Below are 24628 nucleotides of genomic sequence, written 5' to 3'. Positions count from 1 at the left end.
TTGTATACTCCACTCCAACATTTGGTGGACAATATGTTGTTTATGTATTATTTTTAGCTACACTGAAGAAAACACATGGCAGGGTTGTTCAGATGGTTCTAACTATTTGGATCCACTTGATTGTGAGGAGCAGCACAGCCTCTAGGGGCTGCTACCAGACTCACATACATTTGTCATCAACAATATAATAACCACTTTTTAAAAGACCAAGTTATGATGCCTCTCAGTTTAAATTTATATAAAAAAAGAAAAAAAAAGAAAAAAATTTAGACCAGTGTGTCTCTGAGTTATGTTTTTGTGCGGGACAGGTGGAATTGGGATATTTGTTAGAAATTCTGTGTACACACACAAGCTCATTGAAATACATGCTAGCACAATGACACACACACACGTAAATTATGACAACAGAACATTGTAGTATGCATGCAGGGATGTGTCTTACTCTCATGCAGACTCCCATTTCTCTTTGGTAACTACATTTAAACCTGTACTCAGAAGCAGTTTCCTGTGGACAAAGAAGCTACGCTGTGTGATATGAGACCTCTGTGTATGTGCCGCAGGGTGGAGTGAAAGTGCTGATCACAGGACCGTGGTTGGAGTCGAGCAGTGAGTACAGCTGTCTATTTGACCACATCAGTGTCCCTGCTGCCCTCATCCAGCCCGGGGTGCTGCGCTGCTACTGCCCAGGTAATACACCCCTGTATGCACACACTCACACAACACACACGCACTCTGTATCACTGTCTCATACAAGGGAAAAAACTTTAATTTTTAAATGGAAACCTTGCTGCAACCGTCACCCTACTTATCCCTACAATAAGCTGTTTCTAGCAAAGGAAAGACTCTAACAATGTTGGCTGCACACCCTTATCTGGAGATGCAGTCCCTTTTATAAAAGAAGACAAGAAACAACACAAAAAGAAAATTGTGAAGAGGGACAATCTCTAGCAAGCACGCAATGAATACAGTTACGCTTAGAAATGATTTGGGATGCATAGTAAGTGATACATGAGTCATATCCTGCTACATTAAGTGTGATCAGGGGAAAACTGCAAAGTAAATAGTCTCTTGCAGGCACACATGGGCAATAGACATACTAGACATTCACAGTATATAATGGTTAACATACTGTCCTGAAATTGTTCTTCGACAGGAGTTCTATCTGCGTGCACAGTCAGTCTTATTAACTCCTTACCCAATGTCTTTTCCCAGCACATGACACAGGACTGGTGATGCTGCAGGTAGCTATGGGCGGAGAGGTCATCTCTTCCTCTGTGGTGTTTGAATACAAGGCGCGTGACCTTCCTGCCCTGCCATCTTCTCAGCATGACTGGCTGTCGCTTGATGGTGAGAGCATTTGTTTATGGTTTTTTGACCACACAGGCACGCACCGTTACACTCTTGTAGTCTGATGTTATTTACTCAATGCCTGGAGTGTTGCATGTGTCAATAACAAATACAGCATAGCAAGAAAGCAAATGTTATGATATTTATTTCTTTTAACATTAAGGTCAAGCATTTGACTGTTGTATTTTTACTCCCCACATTATCATACATTATATATCCTTTTCTTATTCCTTCTTGCTGTTTTTGTGGCCTTTTACACCTAGCCCTCTGTCACTTTTGATCAGCTGTGAGAAAACCTGTTGGTGTGTGTGTGTGTGTGTGTGTGTGTGTTTGTGTGTGTGTGTGTGTGTGGGGGTGTGTTTGTGTGTGTGTGTTTGTGTGTGTGTGTGTGTGTGTGTGGGTGGGTGTCATTGTGCTCTGTCTACAGGCATAGATGTACTGACCAGTATGGTCGACGAGCTATCTGGCTGAATTGTGTTCTTCTGTGCCTGGGTGCAGCTGTTTTTTCTATTGACACCCTGCTTGCAGATTAATGCAAGAAGGAATCTAGGAACCTACACAGTTTTGACACCTGTTCTGTGAAAGGCGTGAGTGTAGCCTATATAGCTGTACTTTTAATCTTCACAGTCCCCATTCATAAAGGCTTTAGGCTTTGTCTAATTTATTAATCTATTAATATGGAGCCCACTGTGAGTCTTTGCATGTTGGAGAAGAATCTATTTAATCTCTCAAAATCATCATTTTGTTGGCGCTGATGTTGTTCTTGTGAGATTCCAATGATACAGAATCAAATTAAAACATACTGTGAGATGTTGGAGGACAATTAAATGTTCTTTGAGTCACCGCTGGGGGATTGGTTGCAAATATCTGCACAGCCCGGGTGGGGGGAGTTAGCTTCTCTGTGCAAATATATCTCCTGATGCAACTGAAGCTCGGAAACACACGGGTCTCCTCGGCGAGGCATGTCCTCGGTTACACTGAGTTCGCCCCCGTCTCTGCGTTGCGCAATGCGGCAATGCGGCTCTACAGTCACAGCAGGCTGGCTGTTTGCTGGAGTGAAGGACATCAAGGCACAATCGCGGTCCACTTTAGAGTCAAAAATGTTGGGCACCGCTGGCACTGTGCTGTGCAGCCTCGGAGACGCTGTATATAGACTCTGCCTTTGACTTTCAACGATGATGCCGAGAGCTGGATATGCGCTCTGGTTATTTTCGCTCAGGTCCTTTGTTTGGCCTCAAATCCTACATCAAAGACTCACTGCCTGTGAAAAAAATAGACAGATCATTTTAAGCAAATATGCGCCAGCACACGTCTGTGTCACATGTCATTGTCCCAGTTTAGTTTGTGTGCAGTCTATTGTTGTACCGATGACGACCGAGCCTCCTGCAGCTCCGAGTCTGGCGGGCCGATTTGATTTGAAGCGTGTCTGCTGCCAGACACAACGTGGAGACTGGTGCTCTCTCTCCCCCTCTCTCTGCCTCTCTCTCTCCCTCTGCACTTAGTTGTGTTTTGCTCGGTCGGACTAGCAATGTGTGAGTCGCACACTTCAAACTAACGGGGTTGAGCAGACGCGGGAACACAGAGAGCAGCAGATAGAGCGACTCGCAGTTTGGGTTCGTAGCTTGTTTGATTTTAAACTGATGATAACTTTAAAACGCATTCGTTGTCGTTCAGGTCTGTGTTGTTTGTAGCTGGGGTTTTTTTGTTTTTTTTTGCCGTGCTGCTGTAGACAGACATACATGTGCCTGTTGTCTAAATCCCGATGTCATCACTATAAAGCCTTAAAATACTTTTTTATTTCACGTTTCAGTCACAATATTTGGAGTAGGCTACATGTGGTGCCAGCGTCTGTCGATTGCAGACAAAGAGAGGGACAAAATGCCACAAGTCCTCGCGTTGTTTGCACGATAGATGTTCGAACTGAAAGGCACGCGAGAGCCTGCTCGATTTCTTTTAGCCTTGTTGGTTGATCTGTTCCGCTTCAGCACCACCAGTAGTGGACAGCGCCTCTGAGCTCCATAACAACACACGAAGAGAGGCTAATGTGGCTCCTGCAGAGACCCAGATAATACCAAGCCTGTAGGCACATGTGGGCATGTTGTTGATCACCCAAAGTTTGAACACATAACTACACACTCTGTGCTGTAGATGAGATGTTCATGTTTACCGGTGAACGTTTCTCCATATGAGCCAAAAGCCTGTTTGTCTAATGAATCATGTTTCATTTAACTTGATTGAAGAACAGGATCAGTGAGTCAAACTAATTTCAAATGAATTTGAATACATGGAGAATTGCTGATGTGCATGTAACAAATGATGAAAAGCTGTGAAATAGAGAAATTTAAAACCTGGACATTGATTTGATTTAAATTAAATGTAGTGTAAGACCATTAATTATTGTTATCTTTACAAACAGAAGTTTGTCCCACTGGTCTGCTTTTTAAAGAAACTGGGTTTTGCAGAATTTGTGTTATCAGAGTTTGGTGATGTCACTTCAAACTGTGTTGTGGTTGGTCAGGATGAGAACCTGTGCAAAGCCTCATTTATTGGAGAAGAATCCATGCAGACAAAGCAAGAAAAGGTGTCAGAGTCCAAAGCTGGTCAGTAAATCCACAGGTACCGGGTAGTAAACAAACTTTGAAAAGCAGCTGAATTTTCATTCAGGAGCAGGACAATAAGTCATCTGTAATCCTGTGAGGCTTTTATAGAAGCGTGTGCCAGCAGAATATGTGTGCAGTATTTTAATGGTAATATAAAATAATGTATTAAATTTGCATTTAAATTATGTGGTTATTAAAGATATAATTGCATGCTTTGACATGGTGACTACACTCATTATTTTTATAATTAATTCCTAAAATTACTTTTAAAGGAGGAGTTGCCAATGTTCTTGTATTTCTCTTTATCCTTCATAACATGAGTCTTGCAGCATCTAGACTCAAGTAGCATGTACAGGCAGTACAGGCAGATAAATGAAGGACCATTTCATCCCTATTTAATTACCTAATTGAAATTAATATTTGTCAGCTTTATAATTATATTTTAATGTATCAGTTAATTAAGTTATTACAATTCAGCACAAAAAAATATCCTCACAGCAGATGTCAATCCCTGCAGTCTTCTCAGTCATCCTTTTCTGTTGTTAAAATGTTGCATGACACTACATGATTGTTATGTGGCCAGAAATATATGCTTTTCCTTCTCTGTGTGTCTTTATGCATCTGTATTTGTATCTGTGTGTGTGTGTGTGTGTGTGTGTGTGAGTGTGTGTATGCAGTTATGATGGGTGAAGACAGCTACTTCTTATGTATTTGGCAGATGACACAATGGAGTGTTTTGCTCTGTATCCAACAAAGCTGTATTTCCAGAAAACTCCGCTCCTCTTCTGATTGGTGGAGCAGGGGAGGGAGGAGCCTGAGCCTTTCTGTCACTGTCATGGCTCCACCTTTCCAGCTCAGTGTGTGAGGCTGCCAGCCAGCACAAGGAAAAATAGGAGCGAAATGAGATGAGAGAAAAATAGACAGACTGAGTGAGAGAGCAGCAGGTGGGATGACATAATGTGCACTGCAGCAAAACTGCAGCGGCACTGAAACAAAGGGTCACATTCCCACTATAGCCATGACACAGACACACAAAACTGACATTTGTTGTGAGATGTATACTCTTTCTCACTCACAAACACACATACTTTACTTGGTTCCCAACTTCCCATTGTTGGGAATTATTGGATTTCAGTCAGGATTTATTCTCCAGTATTGAGCCCCACAAAGAAGAGCTTCTCTCTCTAAGCCTCTCTAAGTAGGATTTACTAAAACACAATATTGATTTCCTTAAATGCAACAAACAACTAGCCGACGCTTACGGCTCTGCGTGTCTCACCTTTATTGCTGTAGATACCCAGTTCAGGATGTCCATCTTGGAGCGTCTGGAGCAGATGGAACAGAGGATGGCTGAGATAACCAATCAGAACCCCAGCTCAGAAACCATGGCAACCAAGGGCGGTGGAGTGGAAGGAGGAGGAGCCACCGATCAGCAGTCTCAAGTAAGGGCAGGAAGAAGTGATGTAGTTTGGGTCACATTTTCAGCTTTATAATCTGAAACAGTATCAAGTGAGCAGCACAGGTTCACGACATACTCAAAACAGAAATTGCTTTAGTCATAAAATTAAATCAAGTCTTCAGCTCCTACAGTAAGCCCACAATTTTTGGAACTCAGACAGAAATATGAGGTGTTGAATCTACTCTGTGGTATTTTCTGATATAATCTTAATCAAAGCTGAATGGCATGTGATGCAATTTTATTGTATTGCAAAAGTCATTCAGGTATTAGGTCACCCCGCCGAAAGTGTTAAATCTATGACTTTATAACAGTCTAAGCATGTTACAGACCCTCTAGCTCTCAAGGAGTCAGAGGCTCTGCAATTTGTCTAACAGTAGACTCTTTCTCTGTAAAACAAACCCTTGTGACACCTTGAAAAACATGTTTGACAGACACATGCTGTATATTAAACTCCTGGAAACTCTTAAGATTCACCATGCCCTTTTTCTCTCCCATTTCCCAGATTTCTACCGATCAGGGTTCATTCGAGGGCCGTGTGGTGGTGGTGTGTGAGAAGATGATGTCTCAGCCATGCTGGGCTTCATCTAATCAGCTTGTCCACAGTAAGAACTCCAGAGGAATGACCTTACTGCATCTGGCTGCAGCTCAGGGCTATGCAGGGCTCATTCAGACACTTATTCGCTGGCGGTGAGTAACACACCAACATGACACACAGTTGTGAACACAGACTGTGCCAGTTAATTTCACTTATGTTGTTTCTGCAGCACAAAGCATGCCGACAGTATTGACCTCGAACTAGAGGTAGATCCACTCAACGTAGACCACTTCTCCTGCACTCCACTGGTGAGTGATCAATATTTTTGAATGGTGTTTTGAGTGTATGTGGCTTTCTTTCCATGTCTGTGTGTGATCTGCATTTTCCTTTGGCCTCCTCAGATGTGGGCATGTGCTCTGGGCCATACTGAGGCAGCATTGGTGCTTTACCAGTGGGACCCAAGAGCTCTGGCTATTCCTGATTCGCTGGGACGCTTGCCGCTCAACATCGCCCGATCCCGGGGCCACACTAGATTGGCTGAGCTCTTAGAGCAGCTGCAACAGACTCCTCAAGCTCAGGGCCAGCCTGCTGACACTTGGATGGACAGGTGGAGAGGAGAGTCACAGACCAGTGGAATAAGCAACAGCCCTACACCAAACTCTAACTCAGGTGGGAAAGCCTGCTATTTTGGTTTATCCCAATCAGTGAAGAATTTGTGGTAGTAGAAGGGTCAGTTCCCCCAAAAAGTGTTTCCCACTAAGAATTCGTAGCGTATAGTCTGGCAGGTGGTTTTAGTTTTATTGTTTTAAAATATCCACTTTAGAAAGCCAATTAGCTTATCTTAGCATAAAGACTGGACAGCTAGTCTGACTTTGTCCAAACTAAGGTAACAAAATCCAAATGCTGGATGAAACTTCCTGGAGTCTCAGCTGGTTGCCTGGAAATTGCTCCCAGCCAAGAAATCATCTGACAAATAACCCTCGTAAAACAACAAATTGATGCTTTTACGTTTTACGGATTTTGTACAGATGAAACAAACAAGAAATAAAGTGTTAAATTGTGAGCTCTAGAAGTGATAGTAGGCGGATTTTTTTTACCTTCGGTCATAGCCAGGTTAGCTGTGTCTCTGTGGATAGTCTGAAAACGAACAGTATCCCTATTGCTAGATATTTTAGGGTATAAGTGGGAAATATGATTTTTTGTGTTTGGAGTAAATTGACCGTTTAATAATTTAGCATATTCACTTTGGTAGGAATTGATGTTGTCACTTGCTCTTATTTTTCACTATCTCTGTTTCCCCAGAGCTGAGAAGAGCCAGAGCAGAGACCCAGCCAGACAACCAGAACCCGAGCTGGAGCCAAACAGGACACAGAGTCCAACAGGGAACCCAGGGAGAACAGGGAGGCCCACCTCCAGCCAAGAGACTCAAACCCAACCCAGACACACAGCAACAGCTAGCTAACTCAACCCCTGGCACCAACACCCTCAACTCCTTTGTCAACTCGTCCCCCAGTCCTAACCCTCAGCGCTCTCTCCTCCCCAACACCCTACAAACTCAACCCTCCAACCTCAGCTGTCAGAACGCACCTCTTGCCAGCTCCAGCCCTAACCGGCCTCAGCTCCCCAGCGCTCCATTCTCCCACCTGCAGGCCAGGATAGGGGGGTCTGGAGGGGGCACCAGGTGGAGTTTGAGACAGACTCTGGGGCAGCGTAGCCTAGCCAGGCGGATTCTTGGAAAAGAACGACTGGCCATTCACCTGCGCCAAAGAGTGCTGTCTGACAGGGGAGAGGAGACAGAGCTGCTGACCTATCAGGATAACACAGAGGACTTGCAGGTAGGGGGAACAGATTGTTAGGGGCAGTTCTGATCTTGTTCCTTAACCAAAAACTGAACTTTTTGTACTGTATGTGATGGAAAATGTATACAGTTTGTGTGCACATGCCATGTTTGTGATAAAATACATGAAACAATACATTAAAAATCTATGAAAACGACTCTCCACAAATGTTAACCCTCGGTGTGAATGAGGGAAAACTCCCATGACAACATCATTAGGTTATAAAATGTTTTGCAAAACCTTGGGAAGGGCCAAAGAGGGGTAAGATTAAATTTTGATAACACATTTAACATAAACAGTAAAACAGATAATGGGTGAAGATTGGGTTTTTACATCACATGTTGATTATATCTGAATTTGTTGTTATAAGGCACCTGCTGCAGGGGCATCAGTGCTATCTTCACCATTCTGTTACTCCCACATAGGCAGACTAAAAACACCAATGTGAATGATCAAGTGCACTTACAAGTAAGTGCACACATGGCACACATGCTAAATTCTCACAAGAACCTAGTAGGAAGGGGTTAAACCTTGCATTAAAGGAATAGATTGATTAATTGTAAGTGTGCAACATTGAGCTTGGCCAAATGATAAAGATACAAAGGTTTTTAATTTAGATTTAGAAAATTGAGCGTTTATCTATCTACTCACTACCATAAATATGTTTCAAAGAAAGGGGTTGCAGTAATAAAAGCTCTGATGCCTTCAGTTTTTTCCACTAGGAAATATAATTAGCCACCACTGGAAGACATGTGGTTGTATACATCATGATGCAATGAAATCCCAAAAAAAGGAGGCCCATCTAACTGTTAGAAGTTCCCCAAAGTCACATCTAGCATGACGAGAGGGCTCATGAAGAGAGGATAGAAGATGTATTACATGATCAAATGTTGTTGTTTTGGTAAGGACTCCGGTCAAATTGTTGTATGTTTTGTATGAGCTAAACACATTTAATGTGAGCATTCAGGGTAAACCACCGATAACGTGATAATGTGTGGACATAAAGTAGGAAATTAAAACAAACATTAATTTTTCACTTGCCCTCCTATAAGCAGTCATCCCCTTAAACCATTAAGTGCCTAGTAGAGTTGAGTGTTAGGTATAAAAATAAATGCTAAAAAGATCACTTTTAAAAAACCAGGTGTAAAAATATGTAAGTAACACCTGCTCTGTGTGTCTTGCAGATGGACATAACAATGTTAGCTGATCACATCATGGAGGCTTCAACTGGTAGGCTTAAGCAGGAGGCTATGGAGACTGAAACAGAGTCCAGGAACGTAGGGATCAGCAGTGATGTCAGATTACTGTCTGGTTACCTCAGTGAGGTGGAGAGGTGAGTCAAAGAATTTCTGAATTGACTTCCCCTAACTGAGCCAATAGTGTAAATCTTTCTCACTATAAAACTTTGCTCTCTACTTTTCTCCAGGTTTCTGAACTTCAAGCCCCAGACTCCTAGCCCCAAACCAAACTCTCTCTCAGGGCCTGAGGATCAGCATAGTCCTCAGGCTAAGCAAGCCCCATCCTCCCCCTTTGACTGGACCTCCTTCCTCTGTGCAGCTATGAAAGAGGAGAGGCTGAAACTGGACCCGTCCTGTCTAGCCATGACTGAGGCAGAACAGGGAGAGCTGTATGAGACCATCAGGCATGCTGTGCACTCCCTTAGAAAACACAAGGTATATACATGGTCATACAAGTTTGCCCCAGAGGTTGTGAAATAATCTGAAGACCATTTGTTCAAATTATCTTCCTCTTTAGTTCTCTCTATCATAAATCACAATAACCTGCCCAAGAAGACCATGAACAGTTTAACAGTATGTTGTTTATACAAACTCTTAATGTCACTCTCCTCAGGGTCCCATTCAGGAACAACGCAAAGAGATTGCAGCAGTGATTCAGCGCTGCTATAAGAGATACAAGCAGGTAAGAGTTAACACACAGCTAGTATCAACTCACTACCACAGTTAAGTACTGAATTAGATATCCAGAAATAAAAGCATTAATAGATGAGCAATGTTGTGAATTAGCAGTTGATTTTAGTAAAATGAAACTGTAAGTGCAGCTTGTCTACATCCTGTGTTACTGCTCTTTCCTTTAATAGCATTGACATTTTTAACTTTGTAATGGCTCTAATGTACTAATCTATAATTAAGCCATACGGCTTAATCATGTCATTCGCAAAGACATATTGAAGTCGGAAGCTTCAAAGTCGTTCACATCATGAAATCTGTTTATTGTAGAGCGTTTTATCACACTCTCTTCAGACAGCTTAACATGATCTATTGTGGACATTTATGAACAAAACCATTAAGCGTACAAGCTCGTACGCTGGCATCGTCTGTGGGTCATGATTTGAGATTGCAGAGGGAAACATTCATAACCGCAAAACTTGGTGTCGCTTTTAAAATGTGCTTTCACAACTTGCACAAGCTATTTTGGCAGATGTTGAGCACTTGAGAACATGATGATTTTTGCACAAAAAAAAATGTTACAAACATGCTTTGAAAGGACACGCACATATCTGGTTTAGGCTAGGACTGTATATTCACATTAATGCACTGTACATTCACTTGAGATAAGCTCAAATATTTACACATTGAGTTTACTCATTTGAAGTCACTGCATTTTTTCTCGTGATTTTGCTTTTATCTGTTGCACCAATCTGGAAACAAAATTCTGATACCCGTGTGTTCAGGACTCAACATTACAAAGGTACATGTCTCGTAATGGAAGCGTTTACGACACGCTGCTATCTTCTCTCTCAGTATGCACTTTATAAGAGGATGACCCTGGCAGCCATCCTGATCCAGAGTCGTTTCCGGAGTTTCCATGAGCAGAGGAAGTTCCAACAAAGTCGTAGAGCAGCGGTCCTCATCCAGCAATACTACCGCTCCTATAGACACTCCCTCAGGTACTTCACTCTCTCACACACACACAAAGGGTATAATTATGTAGAAGGTTTTTCTTACTCCTGTGTCTTCGCATACAGCAGCCTCCTAACGAAAAAACAAAACCAGGCTGCTCGCAAGATCCTGAGGTTCCTGCTCCGATGCCGCCACAGGTGAGGAGTACAACTCTTCATACACCCTTAAACTGCACACACATCCAAAGACACACAACCATACACATTACCCACACACACACACACACACACACGTGCGCTCACTACATTGGTGCTAATAGTTGGTGTTGTTTTACTGTTCCTGCGAAGCCCCTTGATGGACCATAGGCCTCTGAAACGGGTGAGTCTTCAATCTCTCTTCTGTCTCTCCCTCTCTCCTGGTGGCTGATGCCTGTTTGCATGTCAGCGGAGGGAGGGGGAGGGGAGATCCTGGATTATGATCCTTCCCTCTTGCTCGCTCTCTCTCTCTTTCTCCCTCCCTGTCTCTCTCTCTCTCTCTCTATCTCTTCAAGGACTGCTGAATGATGTCGGTGCTCCTGCATGATTGACTGATAGATAGAGGAGCGAATCGTGCTTATGGTCTTCTTGGGGGCATGTTCTGACTGACATCACTAGGGGACTTTAAGTGTCTTGCTTGGCCTGCCAGTCTCTTTTTTTGTGCCTTGAAGGGTGGGGAAGTTAACAGGTTGAGAGAGAAAGTGTGTGTGTGTGTGTGTGTGTGTGTGTGTGTGTGTGTGTGTGTGTGTGTGTGTGTGTGTGTGTGTGTGTGTGTGTGTGCGCACACGTGTGTTTCGGTAATTACAGGGGGTTTGTTGAATAACTTTCCTGTTGCTCAGTATGGCCTTTGGATATAAAAAAACACAGACATGCACTGTCAACGCACAAAAATAAAACACCCTCTCTGAGTTTGCCTCTAATGTGTGTTTATTTTTCTCCCAGGGCCAGAGAGCAGAGAAAGGCCAGGGGTCCTGAGAGCCCACCGCCAGGCCCCACACACAGCCCCCTCAGCCTGTGAGCAATCTATAAACCCTCCCCTCCCATCTTCTCCTTATTCTTTTCTTTCATCCTCCCAAAAGCTACTTCCCTTTTCCATTCCCCAAACCCTTATCTTGCCTTTTTCTTTCCTCTCCTCCCTCCTTATCTCTCACCCTTTCTCCCCTCTTCTCTTAAGAGGGAAAAAAAACTCTTCCCAGACAGACTGAGGACAGGATAGGTGTCCATCATGGCAGCTCAGACAGACAGACTGCTGGGTAGAGCCCAGGGACCTGGCTCTGCCCACAGCACTGATCCTCCTCCACAGTTTCACTGGGAGGCCATCACATTAACCTCATGGCATTCTTTGCACTCTTCATGGGTATGTTTCTTTGCAAAAGCAAGTCGACGAGTCAGACGGGAGGACGCGAAGGAAGCGCCTGATGCCAACATCCTGCCGTTCATGGCAGCGACTGGATGCACTGAAAGGCTCCGGTGATGAACAGCTGGCTCTAGATAAAGGCTACTTTTACAAGCGGAAAAACATACAAAACCTTTTGCGTTTTGTATCCAAACAGTGATCCATGAAAGAATAAGAAAACATAAACCAAAAAACTCACTTCTATGTTGCATTTGCATGCAAGGTTTCTTCGCTTATTCCTCCTCTCCATCATCCCGAAGAGCTATAGTGGCAAATCATTCAGCTGAATCAGTATATCACAATCCCACCAACCACTCTGACTCACAGGCTTACAAACCTATTAATCAGTCACCCAATCAAAAGGGGAGGAACTGCACTTGAATGTAAGAGGGGCATTGTTAGATAATGGTGGGGGTCTGAATAACGATGTCTTAATTTGTTACATGGACTTTGTATGGAGTCGTTCTCAGAGGCAGCACTTTGCTCGCCTGACGTGGTGTGTCCGTGTTTGTTCAATTCAATGCATGTGTTTGAGCCACGAGCTCCTGCATGCTTGCCAAACTGCTTTAGTGTTGTTTCTTTTGTATTTCTATGTGTAGTTGTGTCTCACTTGCGTCCTCATCAACTTATCCTTGCCCTGTGTAATGTGAACTGTGTAAGGACAAATGACTTATTTTGGGTGCTTTTTTTTAAAACTTTATTTATTCAGGGGTCTAATTATTTATTTAATTGGCTCAAGAGTGGTTTAGCTTGAGACTGGTTTTCCCCCCTTGTGTGGTAAAATATGACATGTTCCAATGGTTAAATGTCTCTGTTAGTTTGTTCTTTGCGTGAACCTCTAAATCCTAACTGTGGTTTTGAGGAGAGAGTCACATACCATTGCCTTGACTTCTTCTTGACTCTGAGAGGTCTCTATGCGTGCTCTGTACAGGACATGGGTCCTATACCTGCCCCTATAACAGGGCATTGGTCCCCATATTAGCCCGTATGGGCGATCAAATCCATATTTTGGACTATTGCATATTCCTGTATATAAACTGACGAGGTAAGGGGATACGAGGACCCTGAAACTTTTTCATAAGAGGACTGTATTTAAGATTATAAATTATTTTACTCCCATAATGAGAACTTAAGACAGAGACCTGGGTACACAGGATGGCTGTATTGCTTGTAAATAATGTAGATATTACAAACGGAGTATTGTGCATGAGATTTAAGACAAAGAAACAGCAAAAAGAACACGTTAGTGGCTATGGACTATGAGAGGATTTTAACTGCTTCACTTTAAGAGTATCCAGTATAAGTGTTACTGAAAAGAACATTTTGTTAAAGCATGCAACTGAAAAATCTAATGTTAGAATTATAAGTGGGAAAACAAAGTTAGCTGAAACAATGATCTTTCAGACAAAACATTTACACTTTGTGCTTTTGTTTCTTGGCTAGCAAAAATTAAACCCTTTTGCCAGTAGTGCCAATTATTATGAATGCTATTTTGCCTAACAATATGTTACGTTGGGGAAACCAACGCCCAAAAGATATCAGTAAGATCCACCGCGGCAACACACACAGACAATAAACAGTAGAAGAGATCTAGCTCTAGCTCAACCCGTAGACCTCCGACAAGTTCTGCAGTTTGTCTACGGCTGACTTACGTGTAGATGGTGATGGTGATGATGCAAGTATGAAAATTATACTAATAGAGATGAAGACGACGGTTGTTTTAATATGAATGCAATGAATGATGATCCAAAAAAAAAGGGAAGAGGGCGCTACATTCTTTACAATGTGGTTGTGCTTCAGCAACGTACTAGCTTTTATTAAGAGCATTAATCACACCTACAGCGGATCCAGCCTGGCCTCCAGTCAAAACTTTTTTACATATCATTTGATTTTTCTTTTCTCTTCATTGTCACTGCCATTATTGTACGACGTGTACTTTAGACTTCTGGAAAGCTCTGTTTAGAAAGTGCCTGCTCAATAACAGAAAAGTGCAAGCTAATATCAGGAAATATCTATTGTATGTCCTCCAAAAGGTTGCCAGTTACCTGTTTATTTTCCTAAATTGTGTGTTGAAAATGAACTTGACAGTGTTAAACTTGATCCGAGTCTAAGTTTGAAGCTCTAATTTGTCAGTGGAATGAATGAATGCTCATGGCCTGATTGATGCCTGTGTGTTGCTTTACAAGACAAACCACTAATTACAGTATCACTTTATGCCCCACTTGTGTGTCAGTTGTGCAGTATTAGAACAAGAAAACCGTAGAACTCAGCCTCTGTGTATGGAAGACACTGTCACGAGTCTATTCAGCGTCCCAGTGGCATGTGGCGCTGCTGGGATGAAGATGTGTTTTCTTGCATGGACTCACAATGTCTGTCTTTCCTCAAAATATGTTCTTGCGGCATGTAAACGAAAGCGTAACCCAGCAGTTTTCCAGAGGACAAAATAGCTGTCATACACACTTTCTTTCTTTGTCTTTCTTTTCCACTCACCCTCTCCACACACACACACACACACACACACACACACACGTAAGCGCACACATACATAATCATACACAAATGTACACATTCAGACACACACACACACACACACACACAAAATAAAACCACACACTTTCTCTCTGTGCTTATGTCTTTGGGAACAATTAAATCTCTCCCTAAGATTTTACTCAGGGTTGAAGAACAGGGAGATGGTATGTGGAGTGTAACGAACGCTGACACAGAGTTGTAACACTACTGGTGACTGTGTACATTTGTGTGTGCATACGTATGTGTACATATTTGTGTATGCTAGGGATACTCCAGTTGTTCATTCACTAATCAGTATCTATGAATCATCAAATCACGTTTTTGATGACGTCTCATTTTGTGAAGAAGAAAATGTGAACCGTATGCTTCACCCAAGCTGTGTTTGGGTCACTTTTTCTACAAGGAAAAAAAATCTCCAAATCCCGGATTTTATAGGATTTTGTTTGAATATAAACTAAATTCAAACCAAGTAAGAAGTGATATCTCTATTTGTACACTTGCTCTTGTCTTAAACGCACAAGATTCTTAATACAAACAATTGTTAAATAATGCAAAAATAGGTTAACGGCCACGTGTCACCTCAATTTTCTTAATTTAAAAAAAATGTTGCAAGAGATAATATAGTGAAAGATTGACAATTGGAAGATCTCTATTATGTGTGTTTCACATGTTTTCTGAATTTTCATCATACTGACAGACAGCCATGGTCAGGACAGTGCTGTCAGGAGCATTCATGCTACGGTATCACTTGAACCTCCTCTAAAACTGCCCCCTCCTCTCACATCAGCACAACTAAAGTCACAAAGAACTCTGCTTTGGACTCCTTTATATCTATTGTATACACACACACAGACAGACACAACTCCAGCATTCACATGCTTGGGCTTGTCAACACACACAGTAAACACACACACACAAAACTAGACACACAGATTGCAGAAAATACATCAAAATGTTTTGGGAGAGGATGGTGACTGTAAAAAGAGTATGTAGAGTAGAAAAAGTAAAAAAAAAAAAAAAAAAAGAATTATTGCCATAGTAGACAGCTGGTAGACATACGCAGAGATGGCCTCTGTTCTCATAAGTCCGCCTAGAAATTAGTGGTATTACCTTTCAGGCCTTGTTTTGAGAGGGGGCGTGGCCAAACACCACATTGCATGCTAGAATGGTAGACCCTTATAGATAATCTATGGCTAGACCTCTTCTTGCCTTCCTCTTCTTTCACGCCGTCTTCCCTCTCTCTCTCTCTCTCTCTCTCTCTCTCTCTCTCTCTCTCATTTCCTGCTGTATTCTCACCTTGCCTGCTGTTGTGTTCTCCATGCCTATCTCAGTCTTTCATTCCTCTTTTTTTTGTAGCCTAGTTTTTACTTTGTTTTACAAACGTGCATGCACAGACATCACTAAATTGTTGATGTTTTTAAAAGAATATTTTGTTGCTGAGGCCATGCAAAGTGTTTTGAATATTGCCCTTATATGTGGAAAATGTCTTCTGAATGCTTTACATAATTTCTGCTGTAAAATGAAATCAGAATAAAAAGAAAATTTGCACTTTAACTTTTGCCTGATATTTATTTCTGCCAAGGTTGCAATATTCTTAAAGACAAGGTTGTACCTAATATGCCTTGCTGAACTGCAGACTACATGCTGCAGGGGGTAATCATACAAACGTATGCCTCCAAAACATACAAATACATTTTTAAAAAACATATTTCTCATGTTATGTGTACTTTTATAGGGTCTATTGTTGTGTACACTAGCTTGTACCTTTTCAAACGCCTAATATTCCTGCATTAAAGTTCCTACTTTCAGGACTAGTTGACATTTTTCATCATTTTTATCATTAAGGTTTTGATGCAAAAATCAAAGTAAAACTGGATGAGATGCTTAAAGTGGAGAAGCATTAGTAGTAGTTTGGAATGTTTTGTCAATTTGGACTCAAACTAAAGTATTTATACAGTAACACTTTTGTAAAACAGCTTGAAAAGTTTGTGGACAATGAATAAGACTGTGCTCAACCTGAATGCACCATGCATGCAGCATGCACTGGGGCAATACAGGTGCTGGTCATATAATTAGAATATCATCGAAAAGTTGGTTTATATCAGTTATTCAATTCAAAAAGTGAAACTTGTATAATGTGTACATTCACTCAGAAAATTTGAATATTTTGAAAAGGTTCAATATTGAAGACACCTGGTGCCACACTCTAATCGGCTAATTAACTCAAAACACCTGCAAAGGCCTTTAAATGGTCTTTCAGTCTAGTTCTGTAGGCTACACAATCATGGGGAAGACTGCTGACTTGACAGCTGTCCAAAAGACGACCATTGACACCTTGCACAAGGAGGGCAAGACACAAAAGGTCATTGCTAAAGAGGCTGGCTGTTCACAGCGCTCTGTGTCCAAGCACATTAATAGAGAGGCAAAGGGAAGGAAAAGATGTGGTAGAAAAAAGTGTACAAGCAATAGGGATAACCGCACCCTAGAGAGGATTGTGAAACAAAACCCATTCAAAAATGTGGGGGAGATTCACAAAGAGTGGACTGCAGCTGGAGTCAGTGCTTCAAGAACCACCACGCACAGACGCTGCTGACCAACTTCATGGAGATGCACATTTTCCAACAGGACTTGGCACCTGCACACAGTGCCAAAGCTACCAGTACCTGGTTTAAGGACCATGGTATCCCTGTTCTTAATTGGCCAGCAAACTCGCCTGACCCTAACCCTATAGAAAATCTATTGGGTATTGTGAAAAGGAAGATGCGATACGCCAGACCCAACAATGCGGAAGAGCTGAAGGCCACTATCAGAGCAACCTGGGCTCTCATAACACCTGAGCAGTGCCACAGACTGATCGACTCCATGCCACGCTGCATTGCTGCAGTAATTCAGGCAAAAGGAGCCCCAACTAAGTATTGAGTGCTGTACATGCTCATACTTTTCATGTTCATACTTTTCACTTGGCCAACATTTCTAAAAATCCTTTTTTGTATTGGTCTTAAGTAATATTCTAATTTTCGGAGATACTGAATTTAGGATTTTCATTATTTCAGTTTTAATCATCACAATTAAATGAAATAAACATTTGAAATAGATCGGTCTGTGTGTAATTAATGAATATAGTATCCAAGTTTCACTTTTTGAATGGAATTACTGAAATAAATCAACTTTTTGATGATATTCTAATTATATGACCAGCACCTGTACATTCATGGATATAAGTCTCATTTTCTGTGTCCCGGCATTGTAACAGATGTCCTTTTGTTCTACGCAAGTGGTACTCAACCTTTTTTGGGCCAGCGCCCCCCTATCCATTATCCAGGTCACTTACCGCCCCCAATGAAAAAAGAAGTTTGCTATTTGCCCTGAATATTGTTGATTTTTTTTAGTGTTACTATTGATATTAAAAACATGGAAAAGGTAACAAAAAAAGCCATGTGAAAAGTAATTATATTTAACTAATAAGTGAATGTTCCTCCCAGAAACTGTGTGTGAAACCAGCTACTGTTTTCTTTGATGGGGCAGAAGATTTTGAGCATTAAACACTTATCCTGCATTCTGGTGAACATTTCTCCTCCAATTTCTGCCTTTTTTGCACCAATATATGGTGGAAATGTCTAAAAATTTAAGTGGCAGATAACAATTCAAAATATATAATTATAATAGAATATGATGTAGTGAGGCTCTCAGACATTCTTATTGCTTTTAAATAATTTTCTCCTGTAGATCAACTTATTTAATATCATCATTGCTAAGTCAACACACATGATTAAGTCTTACCTCCTCTTTTGTGGGGAAGTAACCTATTTAAATGTGTTTGTGGCCCCTTTTCATCTCAATGATAAATTCATCCGTTTTAATTCAGTTATTGACTGGACTTTATTAGCTCATCTGTTAATAACTTATCATATCCCACAGAATGACTAACCGTGGCGCAGCTATATACAGCACGCTAGCCTCGAAAACCCAGCTGTATACTAACTTAGCTCTCCTTATTAGCTCCTTACATGCTTGCTAATAAGTTTTAATAGCTGGGTCTCCGACATTGACAGCGTTGTGTTGGACAGATTTGTGCAGCTGTGTTCACGCGGGAGAGAGAGCGAGAGATCAAAGGACGGATGAGAGAGACGAGCGAGAGGAAGTGCTGCGCGAATACGCGCTGCCTGCAGCTCAAATACGATCGAAAATCAATATGTGGCGGTCAGCGTTGATATTGTGGCAGGCTGCCACAAATAAATGAACGTATGGGAAACACTGTAACTTATCTGCTCATGTTCAAAACTTTTTGCACATTCAGAATATCTCCCATGTATCTGTGTTCTCTGTCTAAAGAAAAAAAGGCGTAATGGGAGACTAACGTCATTAGTCTATTTAAAGAGAATTTATAATATTTTACTACTTCAGCACCTCTGATAAAGTGCCGCTTACAACCCCCAACAGAGCAAGACAGGGCTTCAGTTTTTAACGTTACATTTTATAGCCTACTGAAACTGTCCGCTTTGGCACAAACTGTCTGCGACTCACAGCGCGAGGTGGGTCCACGTCATTCGCTGGTGTCGCAGCGAAGTTGCTTTCAGGGTAAGTCCGACAGCGGAATATCCCTCTTATAAATGTGTAACCACTGCATTAACAAGACGTTCACGGTGTATTCCTCAGAGAAATAAAAACTTTTCCACCAAGAGAGCGTCAATTTTCCAAAGTTTACACAGTAAAGGTCATGTGGGTAAAATTTTAGAGATGATGCTCTGACTTCCCGGGCGGCGCGGTTATACAGTGGTTAGCACTGTCGCCTCACAGGGTCGTGGGTTCGAACCCTGGTCGTCCCAGGCCTTTCTGTGTGGAGTTTGCATGTTCTCCCCATGTCTGCGTGGGTTCTCTCCAGGTCCCACCATCCAAAGACATGCAGGTTGATTGGTGACCCTAAATTGACCTTAGGTGAACACCAGTGGTTGGTGTGGCCCTGCGATGGATTGGCGACCTGTCCAGGGTGTACCCTGCCTTTTGGACTAAATGGACTATGGACCATAGTTTTTGCAAGTAGTTTAAAGTTTAAACTCGTATTGTTGTGAATCTTAAGTGTAAACTCGCCTTAGAATTTCCAACCAACAAACGCCCCCCCAAAAGCAGCTCAGCGCCCCCTTTCCAAAATATTGCTTCCAGCACCCCCCATTGTCCTCGGCACGCCCACGTTGAGAAACACTATCGCTGTTAGGTCCACTTTCATCACTGTATTACACAGTTAAATATTTACAGTGAAGTGATGGTGGGTGTTTGTTAAGGTTGTCCTTAGAGCTCGATACAGCAAACAAAAAACAAGTATAATGACAAGTTAATTATACACTATGATAGCTTGCGGGAAAGTCAGGCACCAAGTAAACCAAATGAGAAGGTTGGGTCTTCAGTTATCATGTTTCTTCTAAATGCTCTAACAAATGCCTCTAGATATCTTCAATAAATAGAAAAAAGTTTTTCTGCTCAACTTTCCCTTCTCCCATATGTTATTATAAAGTAGTAAGATGTCTTTAGATGTCTCAGTCAGGATGATTTTATATTCACGTAACACATTTGGTCTTCTCCTTGTGGACACATCTTTGATTTCCTAAGAGCACAATTTTTTCAAAGTTCTGCCTTTGTAAATGGAATACTTACAAACATTTGTTGAAGTTCAAACCCCAAGCTCACATGCAAAATGAAGATACAAACAATTTACTGTCTGTTACAGCTGTAATTTCACCATTAGCTGTGGTTGGATATCCTGATCCTATTCATTCTTCTTATCACTACCCATATCTTTTCCATTTCTGTCTCTTCCAACTGAATTACAAAGTTTCCTCCATAAAATATTTTTGCATTTCAACCGTTTTCTTTACATTAGCCAATAACTTTTCCTTTTAATTTGTAATGAAAGCCTTCTACAAGGATTGTAAAAACTCTACTTCCGTGTTTCACAAATTGTATCCATCCTGCCCACTGCCCTCTCCTCTATCATGGTAGATATTATCGTGACCTTTCATTACAAACTCTAATGTTGACCTAAGCCATGTTTCTTGAATGCATATAACATCTGTGTTTTCCCCCAAGGTCTTTTATAAATCCTTTAAACTCCTGCCCATTTGCTATCAGACATATTGTATTCCACTGAATAATCATTAGGTCCATTCAGCAAAGACTCCAGATTTCCCATCTGATTCGAGCGTTTTTGTTGATTTGCTCCTGGGATAACCCTAGATCTTTCAGTCAGGTTATATCACAAGTTATATTCATTCATTCATTCATTCAAACCTTTATTTAACCAGGATAAAAAAAACTCCTTGAAATTAAAAATCTCTTTTACAAGAGTGTCCTGGCAAGTGGCAGCAGTACAGTTACACATAGATACAGAGACACTACAGGTGCAGGTAAATATATAGACACACTTTCACTCATCATATTCAAACAACAATGACATCATAAAAAAAACCTGGGTCCTAAATCAATTTTAAAACAGCGACAGATGGACTGCCTTTCTGCAAGGTCCTTTAAAAAGCCTTTAAAAGAATAAAGTGAGACCAACTCCTTCAACTGTAGTTCATTCTGAAGCTGATTCCATGCAGATGGTGCTGCAAAATTATTTTCTCTGTTTCATGTTTGCCTTAATCTGCACAATTAATTACACAAGGAATAAACAAAATCAGTTTATCCACACACAGTGTGCAGATAGTTTCCTCTCCTGATGTTGGGAGTAGTCCTTCACTGTGTTTTCTGGCATATTCACTCAATCGTAAGATTTATGGTGCTTTCTGAAAGACTTGTGCAAGTTGATGGAACGATCTGTATATGTGGTTTGTCCACTATTTGTACGTTTCAGCTAGTCTCTGTTTGTCCCAAGATGTGTGAGACAAGAGTCTGACCGGAAAATTACTGGCATATTCTACTTACGTCACGTCAATTATCCTTTACCGTAAAAATGTTGTTTACCCTTTTCCTTGATGCGTAAAACGATCCCAAATGTGACTCTACCACATATTTCGACAATGAATGCATAGTATAGCAGTTGTGAATTACATTTTAGCGTCACAACATCCTCATTATTTAGAAATCGTGTTAAAAAAGTAGCGCTCCTTTGTGTGCGCATGCCAAATCCACTGTAATTACGGTAGTTACCGGAAATCCCGTCAGCTTTGCAGCTGATATAAGGACGTGGTTGTTCCGGCGAAAAGTGGATTTTGCTGTTTCAAGACAGACGCTTTTAGAATTGGATTTATTATGTCTTAATCAACAAATGTACATATTTGTTAAGCCTAGATGATTTAACTCAATAATACAATGAGACCTTGGTGTTTTTCTTGTGGAAATTCGGCCCTGTGACGCCATCAGCTGCTCCTCCACCGACTGAAGAAACAATGCAGGCCTAGCTAGCATCGGAAGCTAATCGGATAACGCTGGTCCAGCAGACTGCAGTGGGATTTAAACCTTGGAGGAAGCCTTTTTTCGACGCTGTAATAACATCTAATCCAGTATGTTACAACTCTTTCTGTGTTTTCTGTTGGTACAGTTTCTGTCCTTTTACTTTACTTTATGTCGTGAGAGAAGCCGCTAAGGTTAAACATTTAACGCCATATTTTCACAAAGTTACCCCGTTAGCTTGTTAGCATTAGCAAGTTAAGTAACGTTACCTTGTTGATTGGATACTAAAAGTTTGTCTGTGTCAGTGGGGTACAGATTTAATGTGTAAATATATAATTAATATAATTTTCTGTATGTAATATGGTCATAGTTGAAAACTGGATCCATCACAGCTTGAATCCCACTGTGGTCCATCATAGCTGCACTGAACTCACCCTGTCGGCACTGATCCCTGAGCACACTGGCTGATAGGGACGTCCTAGCAGTGGTTTCATTTATAGAGTTTAAGGTTTTTGTTTTCTGCTGCTTGACTTATTGCTTAAATATAGCATCAGCGCTGTTTCCGAAGAACTTCACCATATTCATATTCCCACCCAAACGCAGAAACGAGGTGTCAGCCAAAACACACATCGCCTTTCTTGGAAATAAAGAGGCGGAACATGGAAACACTGAGATGAAATACGATTGCATGATTCTAACATCGAAACGAATGTGCTTCCATCTTATCCTTTCGCTTTTGCCGTTATGAAATAAATTTTAATTGCCCCCTTTAGGAAATCTTGTTCTGGCCTGTTGCACTTGCTATGTGACATACTTTCATGTGCAGTAGCTTTTCATAACTCTGTCACCCAATCCTGAAAACGAGGCTGTCAAGCTGCCTTACAGTTTCTGATGATAATTTGCAGCCTGCGTCCAGCCCTTCAGGGATGGGGGGGAGGGGGGCAGATAATACCGTCACAGCTTGACGTTTAGGATAGAATATAAATTGCACACGTGATTTTGACGATGTACTGTCAGAGTAAATCTGTATGCCCGATTTGATGGTTTATTAAGCATTTCCAAGTTTATGTTGTTTAACGCCTTTGTTGTTGTCAAGGTTATTGTATTTTACACTCAGTTGCCAGTTTGAGGGAGAAATAACAAAACATATTGCAGTGCAATACGACAGGCCTGCAATGCATCCTTACCTACACAAGCTTATAAATGTTCATCTTAAGGCTAACTGCAGCTGACTATTTTCTTTAACAGTTGATCCACTGGTTATTTTCTTGATTACCTTTTGAGAAGTCCGGAAATTGTGCCCATCAGACTTTCACACAATGGCTTGTTCTGTCTGGCATAATCCAGTATTTGTTTAAGGTTCAGTTTTTGTTAAAACGTTTAGGCAGGTGTTCAACTTTAGTCATTTTGGAGTCATAGAAGTTTGAGGAGTGTATTGCATTAAATTGAACCGTTTGTAATATTTGACTCATTGATGTAAATGATGGGACTGTTAGACTGTATTAGTTTGAGCTAAGTGTACCCAATTAATATGGAGCGCATATAGTAATTTTTATTAACACTGATTATGAGGTTTATTCATAATTTTAAGAAGTTACTTAGGTCATTTTAGTTTGTTTTTCTTTTTGTGTACCTCTTATCTTATTCTCATCAATCTCTTTTCAGCGATGAGCTCTCAGCTGCAGGTCTTCTCTCCACCCTCAATCTCCTCCAGTGCCTTTTGCCGGGTTAAGAAGCTGAAGGTGGAGAGCAATGTTTGGGACGTGTCCACCACTGAAGCTTACAGCTCCATAGCGGGCCAGTCAGCATACACCTTTGCCCCAGCCATGGCTGTGCCACCCTTTGCACCATCCCTGGTCTTTCCCTCTGCAGCACCTGGCTCCAGAGGTCAAGTGGTGGTGCGGGCAGCTGATAGCACTGGCAGTCTTCCCCGCGGATCCAGCCGGCGTGTCACAGAGCAGGCGGCGTCTTCCTCTTACACTCATGCCGAGACGTCCTCTGAAACGAGGGGGCACAGGCACGCGCACAAGAGAAAGATTGAGGAAACCAATGAAAGCAGTGGGAGTGGATGTGGCAGTGTCCAAATATTGGAGGAGCTCTCAGCTCCTGCGGCAACTTACTCCACCCGTACTGGTGGTGGAGGAGGGGGCACAGGCCAGTCGATACCCCATTCTGCTCCAACCACCAAGAGCAGCAGCTCCAATGGTGAAGGGGATTACCAGCTAGTGCAGCACGAGATCCTGTGCTCTGTGTCCTGCAGCTATGAAGTGCTGGAGTTTTTGGGAAGAGGCACATTTGGACAAGTGGCTAAGTGCTGGAAGAGGGGAACCAATGAGATTGTGGCCATCAAGATCCTGAAAAACCATCCTTCATATGCTCGTCAGGGCCAAATTGAGGTAATCAGACATCATTTTGTTGACAGCTCTGTATCTTGCGTTGATAATAAACCTACATTAGCATTAATTGGTCACTGGTTTCATTTTGATAACATACAATTAAATGTAAATTAAAATATGGTAACGTATTTTTTTTACGTGTGTGTGTGTATATATGTGTGTGTGTGTGTATGTGTGTGTGTGTGTATGTGTGTATATATATATATAAATATATAAATATATAAAAAAAAAAATTAGTTAAGGACT

General features: G+C 41.6%; 2 protein-coding genes and 2 long non-coding RNA genes across 7 annotated transcripts in view; 3 read left to right on the top strand and 1 right to left on the bottom strand.

Annotated features, from left to right (window-relative positions):
- LOC123987278 (calmodulin-binding transcription activator 1-like) overlaps positions 1 to 14292 on the top strand; it is a 49271-nt gene extending 34979 nt beyond the window's left edge. The window contains exons 9-21 of the mRNA XM_046076009.1: positions 561 to 687; positions 1213 to 1347; positions 5241 to 5389; positions 5909 to 6093; positions 6171 to 6249; positions 6343 to 6610; positions 7244 to 7776; positions 8964 to 9112; positions 9206 to 9452; positions 9631 to 9699; positions 10542 to 10687; positions 10766 to 10837; positions 11618 to 14292. Coding sequence (XP_045931965.1) covers positions 561 to 687; positions 1213 to 1347; positions 5241 to 5389; positions 5909 to 6093; positions 6171 to 6249; positions 6343 to 6610; positions 7244 to 7776; positions 8964 to 9112; positions 9206 to 9452; positions 9631 to 9699; positions 10542 to 10687; positions 10766 to 10837; positions 11618 to 11693 — 2235 coding nt within the window. The 3' untranslated portion in view covers positions 11694 to 14292. The remainder of the gene's footprint in view (positions 1 to 560; positions 688 to 1212; positions 1348 to 5240; positions 5390 to 5908; positions 6094 to 6170; positions 6250 to 6342; positions 6611 to 7243; positions 7777 to 8963; positions 9113 to 9205; positions 9453 to 9630; positions 9700 to 10541; positions 10688 to 10765; positions 10838 to 11617) is intronic.
- Positions 1671 to 2959, bottom strand: LOC123987280. The gene is made up of 2 exons (XR_006829084.1): positions 2713 to 2959; positions 1671 to 2608 (listed from the first exon to the last, which is right to left on the bottom strand). It is a non-coding gene; the product is annotated as an uncharacterized LOC123987280 (long non-coding RNA).
- On the top strand, positions 2081 to 5145 carry LOC123987281. The gene is made up of 3 exons (XR_006829085.1): positions 2081 to 2960; positions 3866 to 3947; positions 4704 to 5145. It is a non-coding gene; the product is annotated as an uncharacterized LOC123987281 (long non-coding RNA).
- A 7495-nt stretch (positions 14293 to 21787) lies between the features above and the next one.
- The window catches only part of hipk1b (homeodomain interacting protein kinase 1b), a 16740-nt gene continuing 13899 nt past the window's right edge, over positions 21788 to 24628 (top strand). For all 4 annotated transcript variants that reach the window (XM_046076522.1, XM_046076521.1, XM_046076520.1 and 1 more), the window contains exons 1-2: positions 21788 to 22096; positions 23652 to 24382. In XM_046076522.1, the coding sequence (XP_045932478.1) occupies positions 23654 to 24382 (729 nt within the window). In that variant the 5' untranslated portion in view covers positions 21788 to 22096; positions 23652 to 23653. The remainder of the gene's footprint in view (positions 22097 to 23651; positions 24383 to 24628) is intronic.

Source organism: Micropterus dolomieu, linkage group LG18, assembly GCF_021292245.1.
Source record: "Micropterus dolomieu isolate WLL.071019.BEF.003 ecotype Adirondacks linkage group LG18, ASM2129224v1, whole genome shotgun sequence".
Taxonomy (NCBI): domain Eukaryota; kingdom Metazoa; phylum Chordata; class Actinopteri; order Centrarchiformes; family Centrarchidae; genus Micropterus; species Micropterus dolomieu.
Note: the sequence above shows the minus strand (reverse complement) of the source record. Positions and strands in the feature narration are given on the sequence as shown.